This window comes from the organism of the source record quoted next, unplaced genomic scaffold, assembly GCF_019419815.1.
Source record: "Pyrus x bretschneideri cultivar Hongxiangsu unplaced genomic scaffold, Pyrus_bretschneideri_v1 Contig50, whole genome shotgun sequence".
Lineage (NCBI taxonomy): Eukaryota > Viridiplantae > Streptophyta > Magnoliopsida > Rosales > Rosaceae > Pyrus > Pyrus x bretschneideri.
In genome coordinates, this window is record NW_025999788.1 from 656,203 (window position 1) to 671,943 (window position 15,741).

Consider the following 15,741-nt stretch of genomic DNA (forward strand, 5'->3'; position numbering starts at 1 on the left):
ACGAAACAGTATGAATATACTCAACTAGGGCTGGCATTTAAGTGAACCTCGCTCGGCGAGAACTGGTTGAGATATATTCCTGAGCTTCAGTTGATTTGGGTCGTAAAGTCCAGATTGTGCTGATTCACCCATACAAATCGTTACGAAACCAACTAGAATGGGTCAACCAATTCATCGATTTTGGTGTTTAGGGATCCAATCCAGTGTGCTGAATATAACCCAAGCTGACCAAATTAAGTATCAAACAACGATAGCATGGATTAATGTAATCTTGGAAACCTTGAAATCTTAGAGAGGTCTCCAAGCTGCTAATACATAAGGTCACGAAAATATGAACAGCCATAGAATATGTGCAACCCCACATGGGGGCCGGAAAGACATCGACGCATTGCAGCTACAGCCTGAGGCGAAAAACAATAAAAAAACGAAACGAAACAATAATACAACAGTAATTACACAAGAATGTCACAGCTCTGACAGAATGGCAGGGATGTAATGGGACAACTCGGCCGTCAGAGATTGAAATCCATTCACAAGCTGAGTGTGGAAGTCCTGATCTTCATCGCCGATCAATCTGAAGTGCACACGGATGGCACGCTTGCATACGGCCATGAATTCAAGGAGTGCAGCAATGAGTTGCTGCAGTTCCTGGGACCGCAACCTTGTTGCAGGCTCGCCCGACAGGAATGCAGTGCACACACTCAGTACCCCACTGTTGACCTGCAAATGGAAAGTAAGAAAATCCGATCAGCAAACGAAATTGAGTCATGGAGTCAGCAGCAGATGAGTTATTGGGTTTGGAGAAACATAGGTTGAGAAGAAAATTCCACCTGAACGGCAACACTGCCTTGAAGAATTCTCTGGAGGCTCTGGAGACGTGGAAGTTGATCCCCTTCAGAACTGCGAGGCTCTTCAAGTTCATTTCGTAAAGCAGCTGTCCGAGTTTCAATCATTCCAATGGCATTTTCTACTGGCGAGAACTCAAGCGATTCGGATTTGGTAACTAAAAGCCTGTTCACAAGAGCTGGGAATGAACCTTCAGTCTGAAGAACGGTCCGTCGCTTCCACTGGTCTTCCAATCCACCTTGAGTCTTTCCGTTTTTTGTAAATGGTGTATCAAACAAGAAACGATCAAAGACTCGCGCACGAACACTTCCAGTGGAAAGAGAAAAGATTCTCTCCCTTCTGCTTCCCAAATCTTCATCTTCCATGACCGGATCAACAGCAGTTATTTGCAGGTAGCAGACTCCAGGCTGCAATTCATCCGCCTTGACCTGCCTAGAATCTGGAATAATGTGTAAGGTGTGATTGCCATCCATCCTAGATTCGTATATGTGACTAAGTTTCTCCATTATATCACCTAGCCTTACATCGCGGGGCTCCCTATATACATATTCCTTTCTATCCAACTTTCCGAATCTATCACCGTAAAACCCCACCCTATAGTATGTCGCATCAGTGAATGGAATTGGGCTTGATTCCTGCTCAAGGATTGACTCATAGACATTGGTAAGCATCGTGTGACATTTACTCAGCTGTCCATACGCCCTCCTGCTTTTATAAACTGGAATAACAAGTTCCAGTATGCTTGCACAGAAATGAAAGAGTTCAGCTTGAGAAAACAGCTTATTTGCAAGTTGAAGGTACTTCACGGCAGAGTCAACGGTAAGTTTTGATGCACCATATCCCTCTACCTCAGCTGCAGATGTCTCAGAACTGATCTCATTGCTGACCATTGGACAAATTTTACGTAGAGCAGTTATGTGGTCTTTGCTCCAAACACCATCATTTCTCGCAACAAGGGCCTACACAAGATTAAAACAACCCGTTAGCTAATAGTAAAGTAGCGAGCACTTCTGCACTTAAAAAACAGAAAACAGATTTTGGGAATGGAAAAATGTTTAAGGCAGAGGTTGCACGGCGAAAAAAACCAATTACCTGCATTACAATACCAGCCACAGCAACGGCACACTGAGCAGCTTCAGCCCAAGACTGCATTTCCTGATGTGCATCACATAGATGCAGTAACCACATTATGTGAAGATCTGGGACAGGGGCAAATGCCATAGCAAGTCTATAGAAGCTTTCGGCAGCTGCATATCTATCCATAGTCATCAAAGAGCCCTGCAAAACAAATTGTGGCAGTATTACAACGTAAATCTAATATTCTCCTCATCTCAACATTTGTCAGAACTCAGAAGAACAAGAAAAACTTAGGGCAACCCAATTTCGGGAAACAATAACATTGTTTCTGTTCACAAGGAAATGGAAGGGGCAAGGTGGCACAAAGTTGTAATTTATACATAGGAGTACATGGCAGTCAGTCGTAAGCTTCCTTAATTTATGAATAGGATGGGGCATGAGGCATGAGAAACCACATGAAGTTTCACTACATTAGTTTTAAACCCAAAAACAGAAAGCGTAAGAGTTATTTCTTTGATCATTGTCAAACTGCTTCTATTTTAGGCATAGAAATTAGTGGCTCGCTAACAATTATCTTCTAACAGCAGTAAAGGAATTTCCATTGTCTATAGTGAAAGTGTTACTTTTGAAAATATTAGAACTTAAAAATCTACGAAAACAAAAAGAATCTATTAAAGAACCAAAGCACCTGGTAACACAAGATACAGATGTATATTCCCTACAAACAAAGTGGATGTAGGCATTGTCAAACTGACCAGGAGTGCATGTTCCAAGCTGGCATCAAGAGCAAGAAGAAGACTGTCAGCGAGAAATTTCACTTCTGACCAGGACCATCTATTTTCTGTCATTTTTTCTGGAATTTCTAACAGAGCACCGTCAGGAATTCCACACTCTCTCAATAGACTGGGGCTCTTAGCTTCATCTGCCACTTCCTCAAGTGACTTTCGAAGACGCCGTGCTTCACCGCTCTCTTCTAGTGTTCCATCAGCCTTCATCTGAGTCACTTGTACATCAGACATCAACTCTGACAATGTGATGATCAGCATGACCCTCAACCTTGCTGTTTGCATAAAGTAGTAGAAAGAACTCTACAACAAGAAGAAAAGAATGGGAATTATTTTTGGGTTGAGAATTAACAGGAGCATACAATGTCAATGTGTCGAGCAGCCTACCCTCATAAGCATTTGGAGCCCAATAACAGCCCTTTTTCTGATATTATCATTTCGGAACACCGCAAGTCGAAGAAGATGAAAAGTTACTTGCTTCAAGAAGCGGTCATTTTCCCTAGCCATCAAAGTTACACCATGAAGATTGAAGACACCGTTGAAGACAGGAAGCAATGATCTCCAGAAAGACAATGGTTGATTTCGAGAGAAGAAGCTCATGAATATGGCTGTGACACAATCAAATTTTCCGTAGTCAGTGGCGATGCTGTGGGATGCTGCCATTATGGAGAACTTCTCAGTTATTTCCAAAACCTGAAGACTGACAGAAGCACTCAAGTTTTCTTCCCAGAGCTCCTGAAAAGGTGAAAGCTATTAACTACCTCACAGTAGCAAAGAAATGACGGACAAGTTCGAAAGCAAGAAATTTTTTATTGCAGAATGTAAATGGGGCTCATGCTGCAATCAAACAAACACACAATGCTTACACAAAACTTACTAATTTTTGTCTCAATATTGGATGCAAAGATTCTCTTAATGCTTGAGCAGAAGCTCCAATTCTGGAAGATTGTGCCTGAGCCAGTGCTTCTCTCAAGGAATACGGCTGGCTAGGGGAGCTTAACTGAGAATTTACTCTCTGCCACGAATAACTGTTTTCAGGAGTACCCTGAGGCTGCATTAAAGAGATTAAAAACTCTTGAGGAACGTTTGAAAATGTTGGTTTCATTGTTAAAAAAGTGAATGCTTCCAAGATGAGACATGAAACTACTAATGAAAGCAAAACAATATTCATCCGGTACTCTTGACTCTTGTAAACTCCCTCATAAGGACCAGAAAAGTTAACTCACCCTGACTTCTTGTCTAGATGCTTCAGACAGATAGTTGTTGATCGCAGGGGATAGTCTATCAGAATACTTGGGGGAAGCAGGGGCATCACCAACAACAGGACTGCGAGAACTAGATCCAATAAGCATGCCATCAGCAGGTTTTCTGTGCTGTAAAACACATGAAATACAACTAGTGTTACGGGGAGCATTTATATAAAATAAAAAATTGGAAAATACAGTGTTTTTTTCTATATAATTCCTTTCACTATGGAAGAAACGCAAAGTGAACAAATTCAAGAATCTATGATCATAAAATGAGATATGTGCAGAGATGGACAAAAACGAATAAGCCTCGGAACAAAAACCAATATGAGCTAAATTGATCCTCCAAAAAGAACTAAACTAGTATGTCAAGAATGAGAAAATGAACACCCTGAAAAATGAGAGCAAAAGCATACTTTTAGTCCTAACAAAATGAATAGAAGGTAAAAAATCATCAACTACGGAACCAAATATCCTACACAAGTAATTAATAAAAGGCAACCTCAAATAGAACAAGGCATTCCTCCATGAGTTTGAAAAACAATCTAGTTCTAGCAATGCTCTGCTGCCACGCCTTGACAAGTGATGAATCATCAAGGTTCCGTACAATTTGCAAAATTGCAACCAAAACTTCACGCTTTTCAACAGAATTGAGGTTGTAAAATACAGGCATTTCATCAAGAATCTGCATAGATAACAACACTAATTAAGATTTCTTAATTTTTGACCACCAAATACCAATATTTTTCAACAGCATAAACTTTGATAATATCATAGTTGAGCACTGCCTGTATTAACCTACAATCGAATATATTATTTATTAGTAGGAAAATATACGTACTGAAGTTGAAACAAAGGATGATGCTGATGGAAGTATCAACTATTGTGATTTACATGAAGATATTTTGATATGATATTATTAGTAAACATTAATGGAAAAATGGATCTAAATTGTAAACTTCAACAGATAGTATATCAATGTTAGCTATATGAGACGTATGATAAACTTTATACTTCTACTATAGTGTAAAAAAGCATCTTTACTTATGGAATACTCAATTTGTCATAACCAAGAATTCTGTGGAAACCATCTCTGGCAACCCCAAAACCAGATATGCCCCAATAAATTGGCATTACCCCCTAGGTTCAATCTCTGTGGCAATATCAAAACCCCAAAGATTTTAAGTAGATTCCCGTTAGCAGGGATAAACAATAGAGGGAGGAAAATGTAACAGAAAACAACTATACATTGCACAAGGAAAATAAAACTGCACCTGTCCAATAAGTGGAAAATAGAGCTGGGCTATATATAGTTTATCTTCAGGCTTTTGGTATCGTGCATCAAACTCATGCTTGCACAAAAGGACTACCAAAATTCTTGCTGCCTACACATCAAATGAAAGAGTTAGAACAGAATCATAACATATTTTGCACATTTATCAACATCATGATTTTCAAAACTTGGAAATTTACGCATATCATGCATCCTAGCAGTGCATGCTTCCACTTTTTTTTTTTTTTTTGACAAAAATTGCTGTGCAAATTGAGGAGTGATAAGGTGTATAAATGTATCCACCAACATAAGCATAAAAGAAATGTCAATGCAGATTTTCTACTGCAAGCCTCTTGTTTCTTATTAAATAACAAAGAAACAATGACAATAAACAAGTAAATAAAGACTATCGACTACAAACTCACCTTTGCCCGCAGAGACAAATCGTCATGATCCCATGTAAGAAATAGCTCTTGTATTAAAACAGACGAAAGGTAATTCCTATGACATAGCATTCACTTCATCAAGACACACTAAACAATACTCAAAGCTTCTTATACAAGTAACCAAAGTCTTGAACAAATAATAGAGGATTTCATTCAGAAATATCTGCATTCAAAAACATAATCAAAGAGATAAAATAAATCTTTCTTTTCTTAATAGAAATAAACTTCCAAGGAGAGGGATCAGGATAGTGAAGGGAACAAACCTACTCCATCCCCATGTGGAATGAGTACAGTGTATAGTTTGTAAAGACAGGATACAAAACTGTTTGAAGTAATTAAACAAATATGAACTAGTAATCCAATGAATTCATCAAATTGGTAAATCTTTGGGTGCGGGTGCGTAAATTATGATACAAGACATACTTCTCTTTTTCAATAGTTCATCAGTGGTTTCCACTGTTAACAGTAAGAGGGTGAGATAACAAAATTTGATATTAAAGGATAAGTTACCTATCAGAAGGGTCTCTCCCAGGCATTTCCACAAAAAGGTCGTGATCGCATATAATTTGTAGAAATGTGAGCTTGCAATCATGCAGAACCAGTTGGCAAACCCCAGAAAACTTGTCCAGGTACAAGGACACCTACAGCACATTAAGGAGACCCATAAAGTGAATAGAAACTACATATTGGCAACGGGAAGGGTACATAAATGTGAAACCTAATCCTTAGGTTGGCTCTTTCAATCTCATTTTAAACCCCAGAAAACTTGTGCAGGTACAAGGACACCTGCATACATGATTCATCTAGAGCAGTATTTGTTAACTCAAAATTTTCATTATGTTATTTTGTTGTACATATATCTCTCTGGACTCCCCTTTGCTCTAGTAGCACTAATGGAATGGAAACCACAAAAGAAGTATATCTACATTCTACACACAATGAAAGGATAGGAGAAAGATTTGATTGAAAACTTGAACAAAACTTATTTACTAAGGCTATGCACCTTTGATATAACACCGTAGCTCAGCCCTAAGTTCTGAACAATGAAAGTTAAGCAGAAGGCATACCAATTCAAAAACTTGGCGAGGTTCAACGATGGAGAAGAGGTCATAACAAAAGAAAGCTAAACTGCTGTTTAAACGCTTTGCTAAGCTTAATCCCTTCTTACAACGTTCATGCACTTCAGTTAGTAGGCAATCATACAACTGCATTATACATCTGAATACACCTTCTTTCAATTGCATAGGCGGAATATCTTCACCTGCAATAAAATAAAAAATAAAAAATTTATACCAAAGGAACCTGAAGAAGATTCAAGAAAAGAGGAATTTCTCTGGAAATACATGTCAAAGTAACAGGGTAATCTCAAACCCAGGTACAAAACGAGAGTTAAATCGCTTCAAAAGCATCTGTTAGAGATAAAAACTAAATTCAGGAGATTCAAGAAAATTCCAGAAATGCTAACTGTGAAATTCAGAGATAAAAACAAAATCTGCCAGAACAATATACAATTGGCATGAAGTTTAAACTGTAAAGAAAATCCAATAAGCTAGGATAAGAAAACCATTCAAGGAAAACTGTTCTATAAATGAAAACAAAATTGCCAAAATATACCATCCTATTTGAATGATCGTTGAAACATTTAATGTAAGTATGTCTAACCTAGACTTTAACAAACTTAAGGCTCTAAGAACATAGCAACAATGATTGTGAACATTTGTGTCAGAAAGAAAATTCAATTTTATGCATGATTACGACTGTCAGTGAATTTTCACTGAAAGCTAATAAATTCTGGGTCCACCAAATACACCATCTGCCTGCTTCAATATATTCTCTCTGTTGGTTTACAGGCCATTTATTTACATGATATTGCTAACATGTACAACGGTTGCTAGACAGAAATCTAACTGCTGAAATTTTGATTTTCTACATGTAATTACTGGTATGTTATGTCTGTTCACTAGAAAGTTGTGTATGAGGTGAGAATGGCCGTGCTGTTTATTGGGAACACTCCCAAATATAGAGTTAAAATAGCAACCAGAGTATATGTAAGTAGTAAATTTCCTCGAAGTGAAATATACCTAAAGGAAGATTATGATAGAAAAGACGCATCTTCTCCAATCCCATTGACTTGACAATTAGCTCAAGGAAAAACCAGGCCATTGCCAAAACATCATCATACACAGGTCCAACACGATATCCTTTAGCCTGCACAATGAATTCATAAAGTTAAACGGAGCTGTTGGCAAATAGTAATGATGAGAATCATGAACCTATCTTGCAGTCACCACAGAATTTAAGGTGAAAGCATTAAGAATCAGCACAAGCATAGTTCACCAAAAGCAGAATTCTCAACCAAATTAGTAGGAAACCTCAAAACCCAATGTGGTGATCAAGAAAACCACACCTTAATATAATTGGCATATGAAAATCACCAGCAGGACAGGCATACCTTACTACGAGCCAAACTCCCCCAAACAGTTGACAAACCAGGATAAACTGGTGGTTGACGACCCCCAAAGTCATCAAAAGCGTAATCAACGTAATTAACTAGGAAATGATTTCTCTCAGCATCATCAACCGACTCTTGCTGCACCCTATAGAAGTCATTTCACACATGTCAAACTAAAATTCAAAAGGCTATCAGAAATTAATGCAATAAGTAAATAAGTGGAAGTGCTAAGGCTGGTCCAGAGCACAAATTTTACACCAAGGGGCCAACGTCTATGCACGGCACAGGACTTGTCTAAATTTTAAGCATGTCTTGGTTGTGTTCTGTGATAACCCTAACCCAAAACACGACCCATCAATTTTAGGTTTCCAAATAGGAAAACCCAAGATCATTCGCTAATTCAATGTATTCTGTATTATTTTAGCAATATTTATTTTCTTTCTTTTTTCAGCCAACAAAACAACAAAGAAAAACAAAAGAATACTAAACAAAACACCTTACAACACCATAAACACGGGACAAGCTGGTAAAATATTGCACAACAATGGTTGGAAACATGTTTCGAAGAAAACACGCATCCACACTAAATAAACCATAGCCAAAAGGATTTTTCCAGAAACAAAAAGATAAATAAAAAAGTAATACATGAAGAATTTCCTATAAAGTATAGCTTTCACCACACCATATTGCAAAGTTAATGCATGCCTAAGAAATACAATTACATAATATCTTGATAATAAAGTTAGTTATGGAAGAGACAAACAAGAAAAGTTTCAAAAAAATAAATAGTTAATTTTTTATAATTAATAATTTCACTTCTGAACTATGATAAATAACAATTCTGAAATAGAAAAAATCATTAATCAAAACTAAACAACACACCGGGTGACGATGTTAACCATGGCTCTGAAAGCTGCAACCTGAAAGCAGCAGTAGAATCCGAAAATAAGATGGCAGTACACAGGGCAGAAACCAGTCAGTAGAAGGATGATTATCAGATAATCTTGAAAAGTTACCAAAGGAATTAACGAACACTAATTCAAGAAAATAAGGACAACAAGTGGAGCCACAGGAACAACTAACAATAAAAATCAGTACTACCTGGAGGGTTTCTCCACCATTTCCTATTAGATGGAGAAGCATATTCAAAATTGGATGTAGAAACTGAAGCAAAGCAATGGAATCAACATTCTTCAAACTGTTAATAGCCTGCAAGCAAGGACATCATACACTTGAATCACTTCTTCAAATAGAGCCGGTTAACCACAGAGCCCAGGCGGAAAAAGTACATACAAAAAAGCAAAAAACTACACCAACCGTTGCAAGCCCAACACTCAGATGATACCAACCAAATGTTAGCGGTATATTGATAGTTTTTTTATTTATATATTGTGAACCTAAAGGGAAAAATCAGTACCATGTATTGCCGAATTTCTATGATAACTGAATAATGGAATCTTCATTACCATAAAATAAAATAAAACAGGACAAATGGATTTGAAATAAACAATTAAAAGGAAAAATACCTCCAGAAGTTCAGAACCCCAAGGTGCACTTGTTCGAAGAGTGTGCCTATCGTATTCAAGAAAAAAATCTCTTATGCGCTCATTGATAGGATACAGCGACGAACATAGTCTTAAGCGCAATCGAAAGATATTCTTTCCATCTTCCAAATAATCCAACCTCTCCTGGTTACAGGGAAGGTGAGTGGAATTGTCAGTTTAAGAAAACGAAGTGGGCACATAAATACTTAAAAGCTTCCTACCAACTACAAGATTAGAAAGCTGTTCGTAAATATGAGACTAGAACAAACGGTTTTAATATACACGATAACGGCACAGCATACAGGGTAATGGCTTAAAAACATAAATGAATGAGCATGCAAAATAAGCGAGAAATGAAATTTTAATATACTTGTCAAGAAAAATCTGAGGTTTCCACCGTTATATCCCATCTAAGATAAACTGAGGTTAACTCTAAAGTAATATACAAATAAAATTGAAAATGAATAAAACCAAAAAACTCAAATATTTTATATACTTTCACTAGTAGAAAGTAAACAAGTTATAAACTCAATATGAATTGCAAACATACTCTGCCCATATCCTGGAGATAATGTGGAACCAGCTCTCTCATAATTGGCAAAGAAATTTCAGAGCGCAACCTGAGTTGGAAAACAACCATTATTGCTTTAAGATGCTATCAATTATGGGTAACATTAAAAGTCAAAACTCTAAAGGCCAAGAAAACATAAAACATATAGCAAGATGGCAATAAAACTAAAGCACAATTTTAAATTTGCAGTTAATTGATGTAAAAAACAGGAATGGTGAAAACATAATATTGTTATGAGTAGCGCTATTCATACACCCATTTTACTTCTCACATACCCTTGTTAATTTTCGTCCATTGATCTTTTTCAATTCATTCGATCCAACGGCCGGAAATTGAGAGGGGTGTGTAAGAGGTAAAAATAGGTGTGTGGATAGCACCACCCTTGTTTAATTGGGAAAAATTGTTTGCATAGTCCATTATTAGCATTGAAACTCAACAGAAATAATTACAGTACTGTATTTGCATCATTTATCCAAACTAAAGGCATGTTCTTAGATACAAGTTATACAGTTGCTTTGACAAAAGCATCTTTAACTACCATAGAAGCAGGCATTTGTAACACTGGTATAAACTCTCAAACTATTTAAACTACTAAATTGGATCAAGATTAGTTTCAAGGGAATAACCAAACAATATATTAAGCGAGCAACCACATGACCAAAAATTGTGCTGAGTTTCATTCAGTTTAAGAACAAAAGAGGAAGAAAGATCAGGTTGAAGGCAAATACATACTGAGCATGCGTGGATAATGGAAGTGCCGCGTATCCAATTACTACCTGAAAAGTGAATGGATGGAGTAATCATTTGAATGAAGTGAATAAGATAAAACTAAAGCAACAAGGCAAAACCAGCTAGTCCTTCAGAGAAATAAAGCTTAAAAAATGAACTTACAGGCTTTGGAGCTTCCAATTTTGTTTGAAGATCTACATGAAAGAAAGTAAATAAAAGATGATGTGTTGGTGTCCAGGTAGCAGGGAGGGAGAGTTTGATCTCATCATGGTAGCAGGGCATCCTAGCCCCAACAGTCACTTGTGTTTGAGCCCACTTATGTAGTGATGCACCAGGTTCCCTTGGATACATTGCCTGGCCAAATCAGTTGTACAAACCAAACACTTAAGGGAAATTTCAGAACAGTGAATAGCTTAAATCAGAATAATCAAGGCATAATTACCTCCAAAGGCTGTCTACGAATATCATTATCATCCTCCCGCAGTTCAACCCTTATGAACAAATTCCTCTTCCGACTCAAACTAACAGTCATGGGATATACATATAGGCAATGAAAAAGCTGCAAGAAAGGCTCATTTCTTGTTGTCGTACGGAAGTCAAAAGCTTGAAACTGGAAGTTAATCAAAGCAAAACACTTAGTATATTAGACATGTAAAAATTAAAAACATAGTCAAAATTGATAAAACTATTCATTGGAATAGGTGTTTCTGAACACATCCTTCCATATGTCAAAAATATTATTATACAAATATGAATATATATATATGTGTGTGTGTGTGTGTGTGTGTGACCGTCTGTTACAGCCAACTAGAACAGCAATACAGATCAACTGACTCAAATATTACAGCCACAGTGAAAGCTAAACAACTCAACCCCTAACAATTACGCACATAAACAGAAACCGAAAAGGAAAAAAAAAAAAAAAAAAAAAAAACCTAAGAAACAGCTACCTCTCAGCTGACAATCGGCAAGAAGAAAGGGCCTGCTGTAGGGGTGTCATATTTTTAAAACCATTTGTGCAGAAAAATAATGACTCGCAGTAAGAAGTTCAAGACAGAAAGCATTATGATGCGTATACTTACATCATCAGTACTAGGAATTGAATTTCCATGAGCATTTGGTCCATTTCCAGATATTTCTTTGGTGTCGGAAGAATTCCACTTAGAGCTGCTACCCTGAGGACCATCCAAACCATTACTTGGAAGCTTCCCAAATGTGGAATCGGTAATGCGGTCATCAATAGAATCATTGGTAACACTACCACTTTCTGATACATTTTCCAAGTCAACAGTGTCATTCTGGTGCTTCTCAATTTCCAGTCTCAAAACACTTTTCACAGGTTTATGAATCTTGCGTTTGGGATCCTAAAATTGTCAGGAAAAACAAACCATCATAATCTGAACAACAGGCATCTAATGAAAGCTCCAAAAGTCAGAAACTGTCCGTCAATATGTACTACATAATTTGGGGGAAATAGGAAATGCAGACAAGAAAAATTCATGCCTACAAAGTGAATACATGTGCAGGAAAATTTAATAAATACCACGGAGGTATTAAATATTCATACAAGAGGATCTGCATACCTGAAGTGAGTCTTCAGTATAGCATTCTTTAACTTTATTTAAGTTTGATATTTCGACAACAACAGAGCTTCGACTTGAATAACCTAGCTTCCCATCTAATGTGACCTTTGCACTAGGCTCAAACACACCATCATGAGAACTTGTACCAGATATACTAGGAGCAAGAGGACTGCTTGGGGAAGCAGACCCACCAGAAGCTGCACCATTGCTGTTATCAAATAATGAAACAAATGCCCAAGCGAAGGACTCTCTGTAAGGCATTATTTGAGACCACACCTGCAGTTTTTGCTTTTCTTTCTCAGTCAAGTGTACCTGTTCAGATAGAGTGAACAAAGATTTTGTACAAAACAGAAAACTTAGCAATTTGTAAATTTATTTTTTCATGCCATACAGTTTTTAAGAATCGAGTAACATATATATTTCAACATACTGGTTCTTTGCGCGAATAAACTGAAGGTGTAACCCCGCCTTCTTCTGTGGCATGCTTCTCTAACTGGATTAGCAGACAAACTGATGATGATGGAGCATCTAAATAGAAGATTCCGCGAGGTTCAAAAGAAATCTTCAGCAAAAATGATGACAGACGCAATAGTAAATTTTTTAGTCGTAAATATATCCCAAAAATTAACTCCTAAAAATAATAAGTAAAGAAAAAGCACTAAAATTGACAGGGAAAAAAGTTAAATTGATCTTTTAGCTTACATCCTGCCCTTCAGTTGGTGCATGACGAAAATAAAAGTCCTCTGACAATTTTTCTCTTCTCTCCCTATTGTATAAGCACATTGTACCATAAAATGGCTCTACAAGAGAGAGGGACGGAGGGCGGAAGGAGAGGGCAAGAGAGAGAGAGAGAGAGAGAAGAGAAAAAAGTCAGAAATCTTGAAACATCTCAACGTTACAAAAGCATTGGTACAAAGTGAGCACCAATGATACCGCACCAGTACAAAGGCAAATCACTCACCAGCTAATCCCGCTTGAAATGATAGGGAAAGAACCTTCACTGAGATCTTCAATCCACTGAGACAGCCCAAATGAATAGAGAAAAAGACAATTAATAAACACAGGGATAAAGAACCAGAAAAGCAGAAACAAACTTCTAGTCAACAAAAAGATTTGTACGACTTCCATACTGAGATATTGGAGTTTCTGGAATCCTTTGTCCGAATATCATTGACCTTTCGTTTTCCCAATCAAATGCTGGTTCATAGGCAGGAAGGGGAGATTGACCAAAATGCTGCATATACAGTACCGCATTTAAGAGAATTAACACTAGAAAGGGGCAGGTGGGTCATTGATTAAAAAATCAAGGTACTGAACAAAGTTAAACTTATGTTGAATGTATAAACCTATCCTCAAACCAGTACAACCTTTGGATCATTGGACTGTACTGAATCGGATACAGTAGCCTCTGTGAATTGTCTTCCCGAGGTACTGGGGACATCATCATCAGTAGTATCTTCCACCTTGGTTCGCCTTGCACTTGCAAGATGCATCTCTGCAAATAGATTTAATATATATCAAGAACTCTACCAAGTAGTAGATGAAAAAAAAACAGTTCAGCAGGGTTCCCTCAAATCTACTGCAATTTAACTTGTTATTCTCAAACACTTAGCATCTAACAGGCAGCCAATCAAATAATCAGTTCTAATACTTGGATTACACCACTCTTGTGCTAGACTGACACCCACTCCAGGCGGGACAAATTCAGAACAACATGTACCCCCTAAATCTTCCACTACCTTTAAATTTTTCACAAAACTATATATCCTATGCCAAAAAACCAAATTAGAAGAATTCTATGGTTTTAACTTAATATTGCCTTTAGAACCAGGTAGATAAAATAAGAAATACAGGAGAAAGAATCAATCTTTTATCATTACTTAAGCACTCTAGGAAAATGGGCTTCAACCAGGTATTGGTAATGTACAAATTTACACCAATTCCATACTTTTGCAAAAAGGGTTTCAACCGTTAAACGAAAAGGGAGCATGGTGCCCAATTAGGAAAGTTTCCAGAGATATAATCTAAAAACTTAAAACCCTTCTGATACAAAAACCCAAATGCACCCCCATTTCAGCATGTTCGAGTAGGCGAAAGACTAAAAGACCAAAAGAAGGGTGCTGTATACCGGTTTCAATGTCAGTGTCAGGACCCTCATAAATCTGGTTCTGGAATGAGGGCGGTCCAACACTCTCATAGTGACCATACTTGTTGTCATCCTTCACCCAGTCAGTTGTATAGCACTGCACCAACTCCTTCAGATGTGGCCACTGCTCCAAATTCTCCTCAAACTACAAAAACCCAAGTCACCAAACAATAAAAAAAAGTAGACATTTTTAAGTCTTACCCTCAAAAATCAAACTCATACAAACATAAACCCACATTACATTGCTTTGCCAGTAAACTAAATACTCAAAAAAACAATACAATTAACTGCATTTTCTAAATTATAATTCTTGGAATCTTTTAACCCCAATAAACAAAAGGGTAGATAAAACAAAGACCGAGAGTGAGACACATTACCTTGTTCTGCCATTTGGTAGTATACGGAGTGGAATCGCGGCGAGGCCGCAGGCTGAGCATGGCGGATCTATTGGGTCGGGGTTCAGGAACAAGAGGGCGAAGAAAATACTGGGCTTCTCTCGAATTTGCGAAATTTGTCTTCTTTTTTCCTCTTTCTTTGTGTATTTTAATGGCGTTCGCAGACAGCAGTAGGCGAGAAAACAGGAAAATGTAGTGGTGTATTTGGTAGATCGTAACAGCAACCAAAAGCTAAAAACAGACAAATTTACAGAAATGATATGTGAGTTTTGAAAGAAAGGATGGAGATAGAGAGAGAGAGAGAGAGAGCTTGGAGCGAGAAATAGCTCAAGTCAAGAGGAGTTCAGCTGGAGAGAAATGCCAAGCAGGTCTTGGCTGTTTTATCGCACCCCAATGCTTCGGGTCTGGCCCCTACCTTTGTTTATTAGTTTTTTAGCTTTTTATAAAATTAGAATTAAGTATCATTTTTTCTACCAAATCAATAATTTTCAATGCAAGGTAATCAAAAAAATATTAATTTTCAATGCAAAGTAATAACATTCCATTATATATTTTCATAATACCTAGTTTGAAACTACTTTTTTAAAAAGCACTTGTGCTGAGAAACATTTTTAATGCTTTTTAAAACAGCACTTGGAGTATTTCTT

The 15,741-nt window shown here is 37.3% G+C and overlaps 1 protein-coding gene across 2 annotated transcripts; it reads right to left on the reverse strand.

The window, feature by feature from the left end:
• Nucleotides 1-233: 233 nt before the first annotated feature.
• On the reverse strand, nt 234-15,477 carry LOC125470618 (guanine nucleotide exchange factor SPIKE 1-like). Of its 2 annotated transcripts, none has more exons than XM_048569923.1 (30): nt 15,077-15,477; nt 14,682-14,844; nt 13,921-14,048; nt 13,684-13,787; nt 13,515-13,570; nt 13,256-13,353; nt 12,984-13,115; nt 12,554-12,829; nt 12,053-12,334; nt 11,413-11,580; nt 11,133-11,324; nt 10,974-11,017; nt 10,221-10,290; nt 9,653-9,814; nt 9,228-9,335; nt 9,009-9,046; nt 8,127-8,271; nt 7,756-7,882; nt 6,742-6,935; nt 6,185-6,315; nt 5,654-5,729; nt 5,230-5,340; nt 4,458-4,640; nt 3,935-4,081; nt 3,586-3,759; nt 3,096-3,443; nt 2,679-3,011; nt 1,939-2,124; nt 831-1,805; nt 234-720 (listed from the first exon to the last, which is right to left on the reverse strand). In XM_048569923.1, exons 1-30 carry the CDS (start codon nt 15,134-15,136, stop codon nt 466-468), a joined length of 5,466 nt encoding a protein of 1,821 aa, XP_048425880.1. In that variant the 5' UTR covers nt 15,137-15,477; the 3' UTR covers nt 234-465. The 2 variants fall into 2 exon arrangements, with proteins under 2 accessions (XP_048425880.1, XP_048425879.1); XM_048569922.1 differs by having other exon boundaries at nt 12,554-12,865; nt 15,077-15,476.
• Between the last annotated feature and the right edge of the window lie 264 nt (nt 15,478-15,741).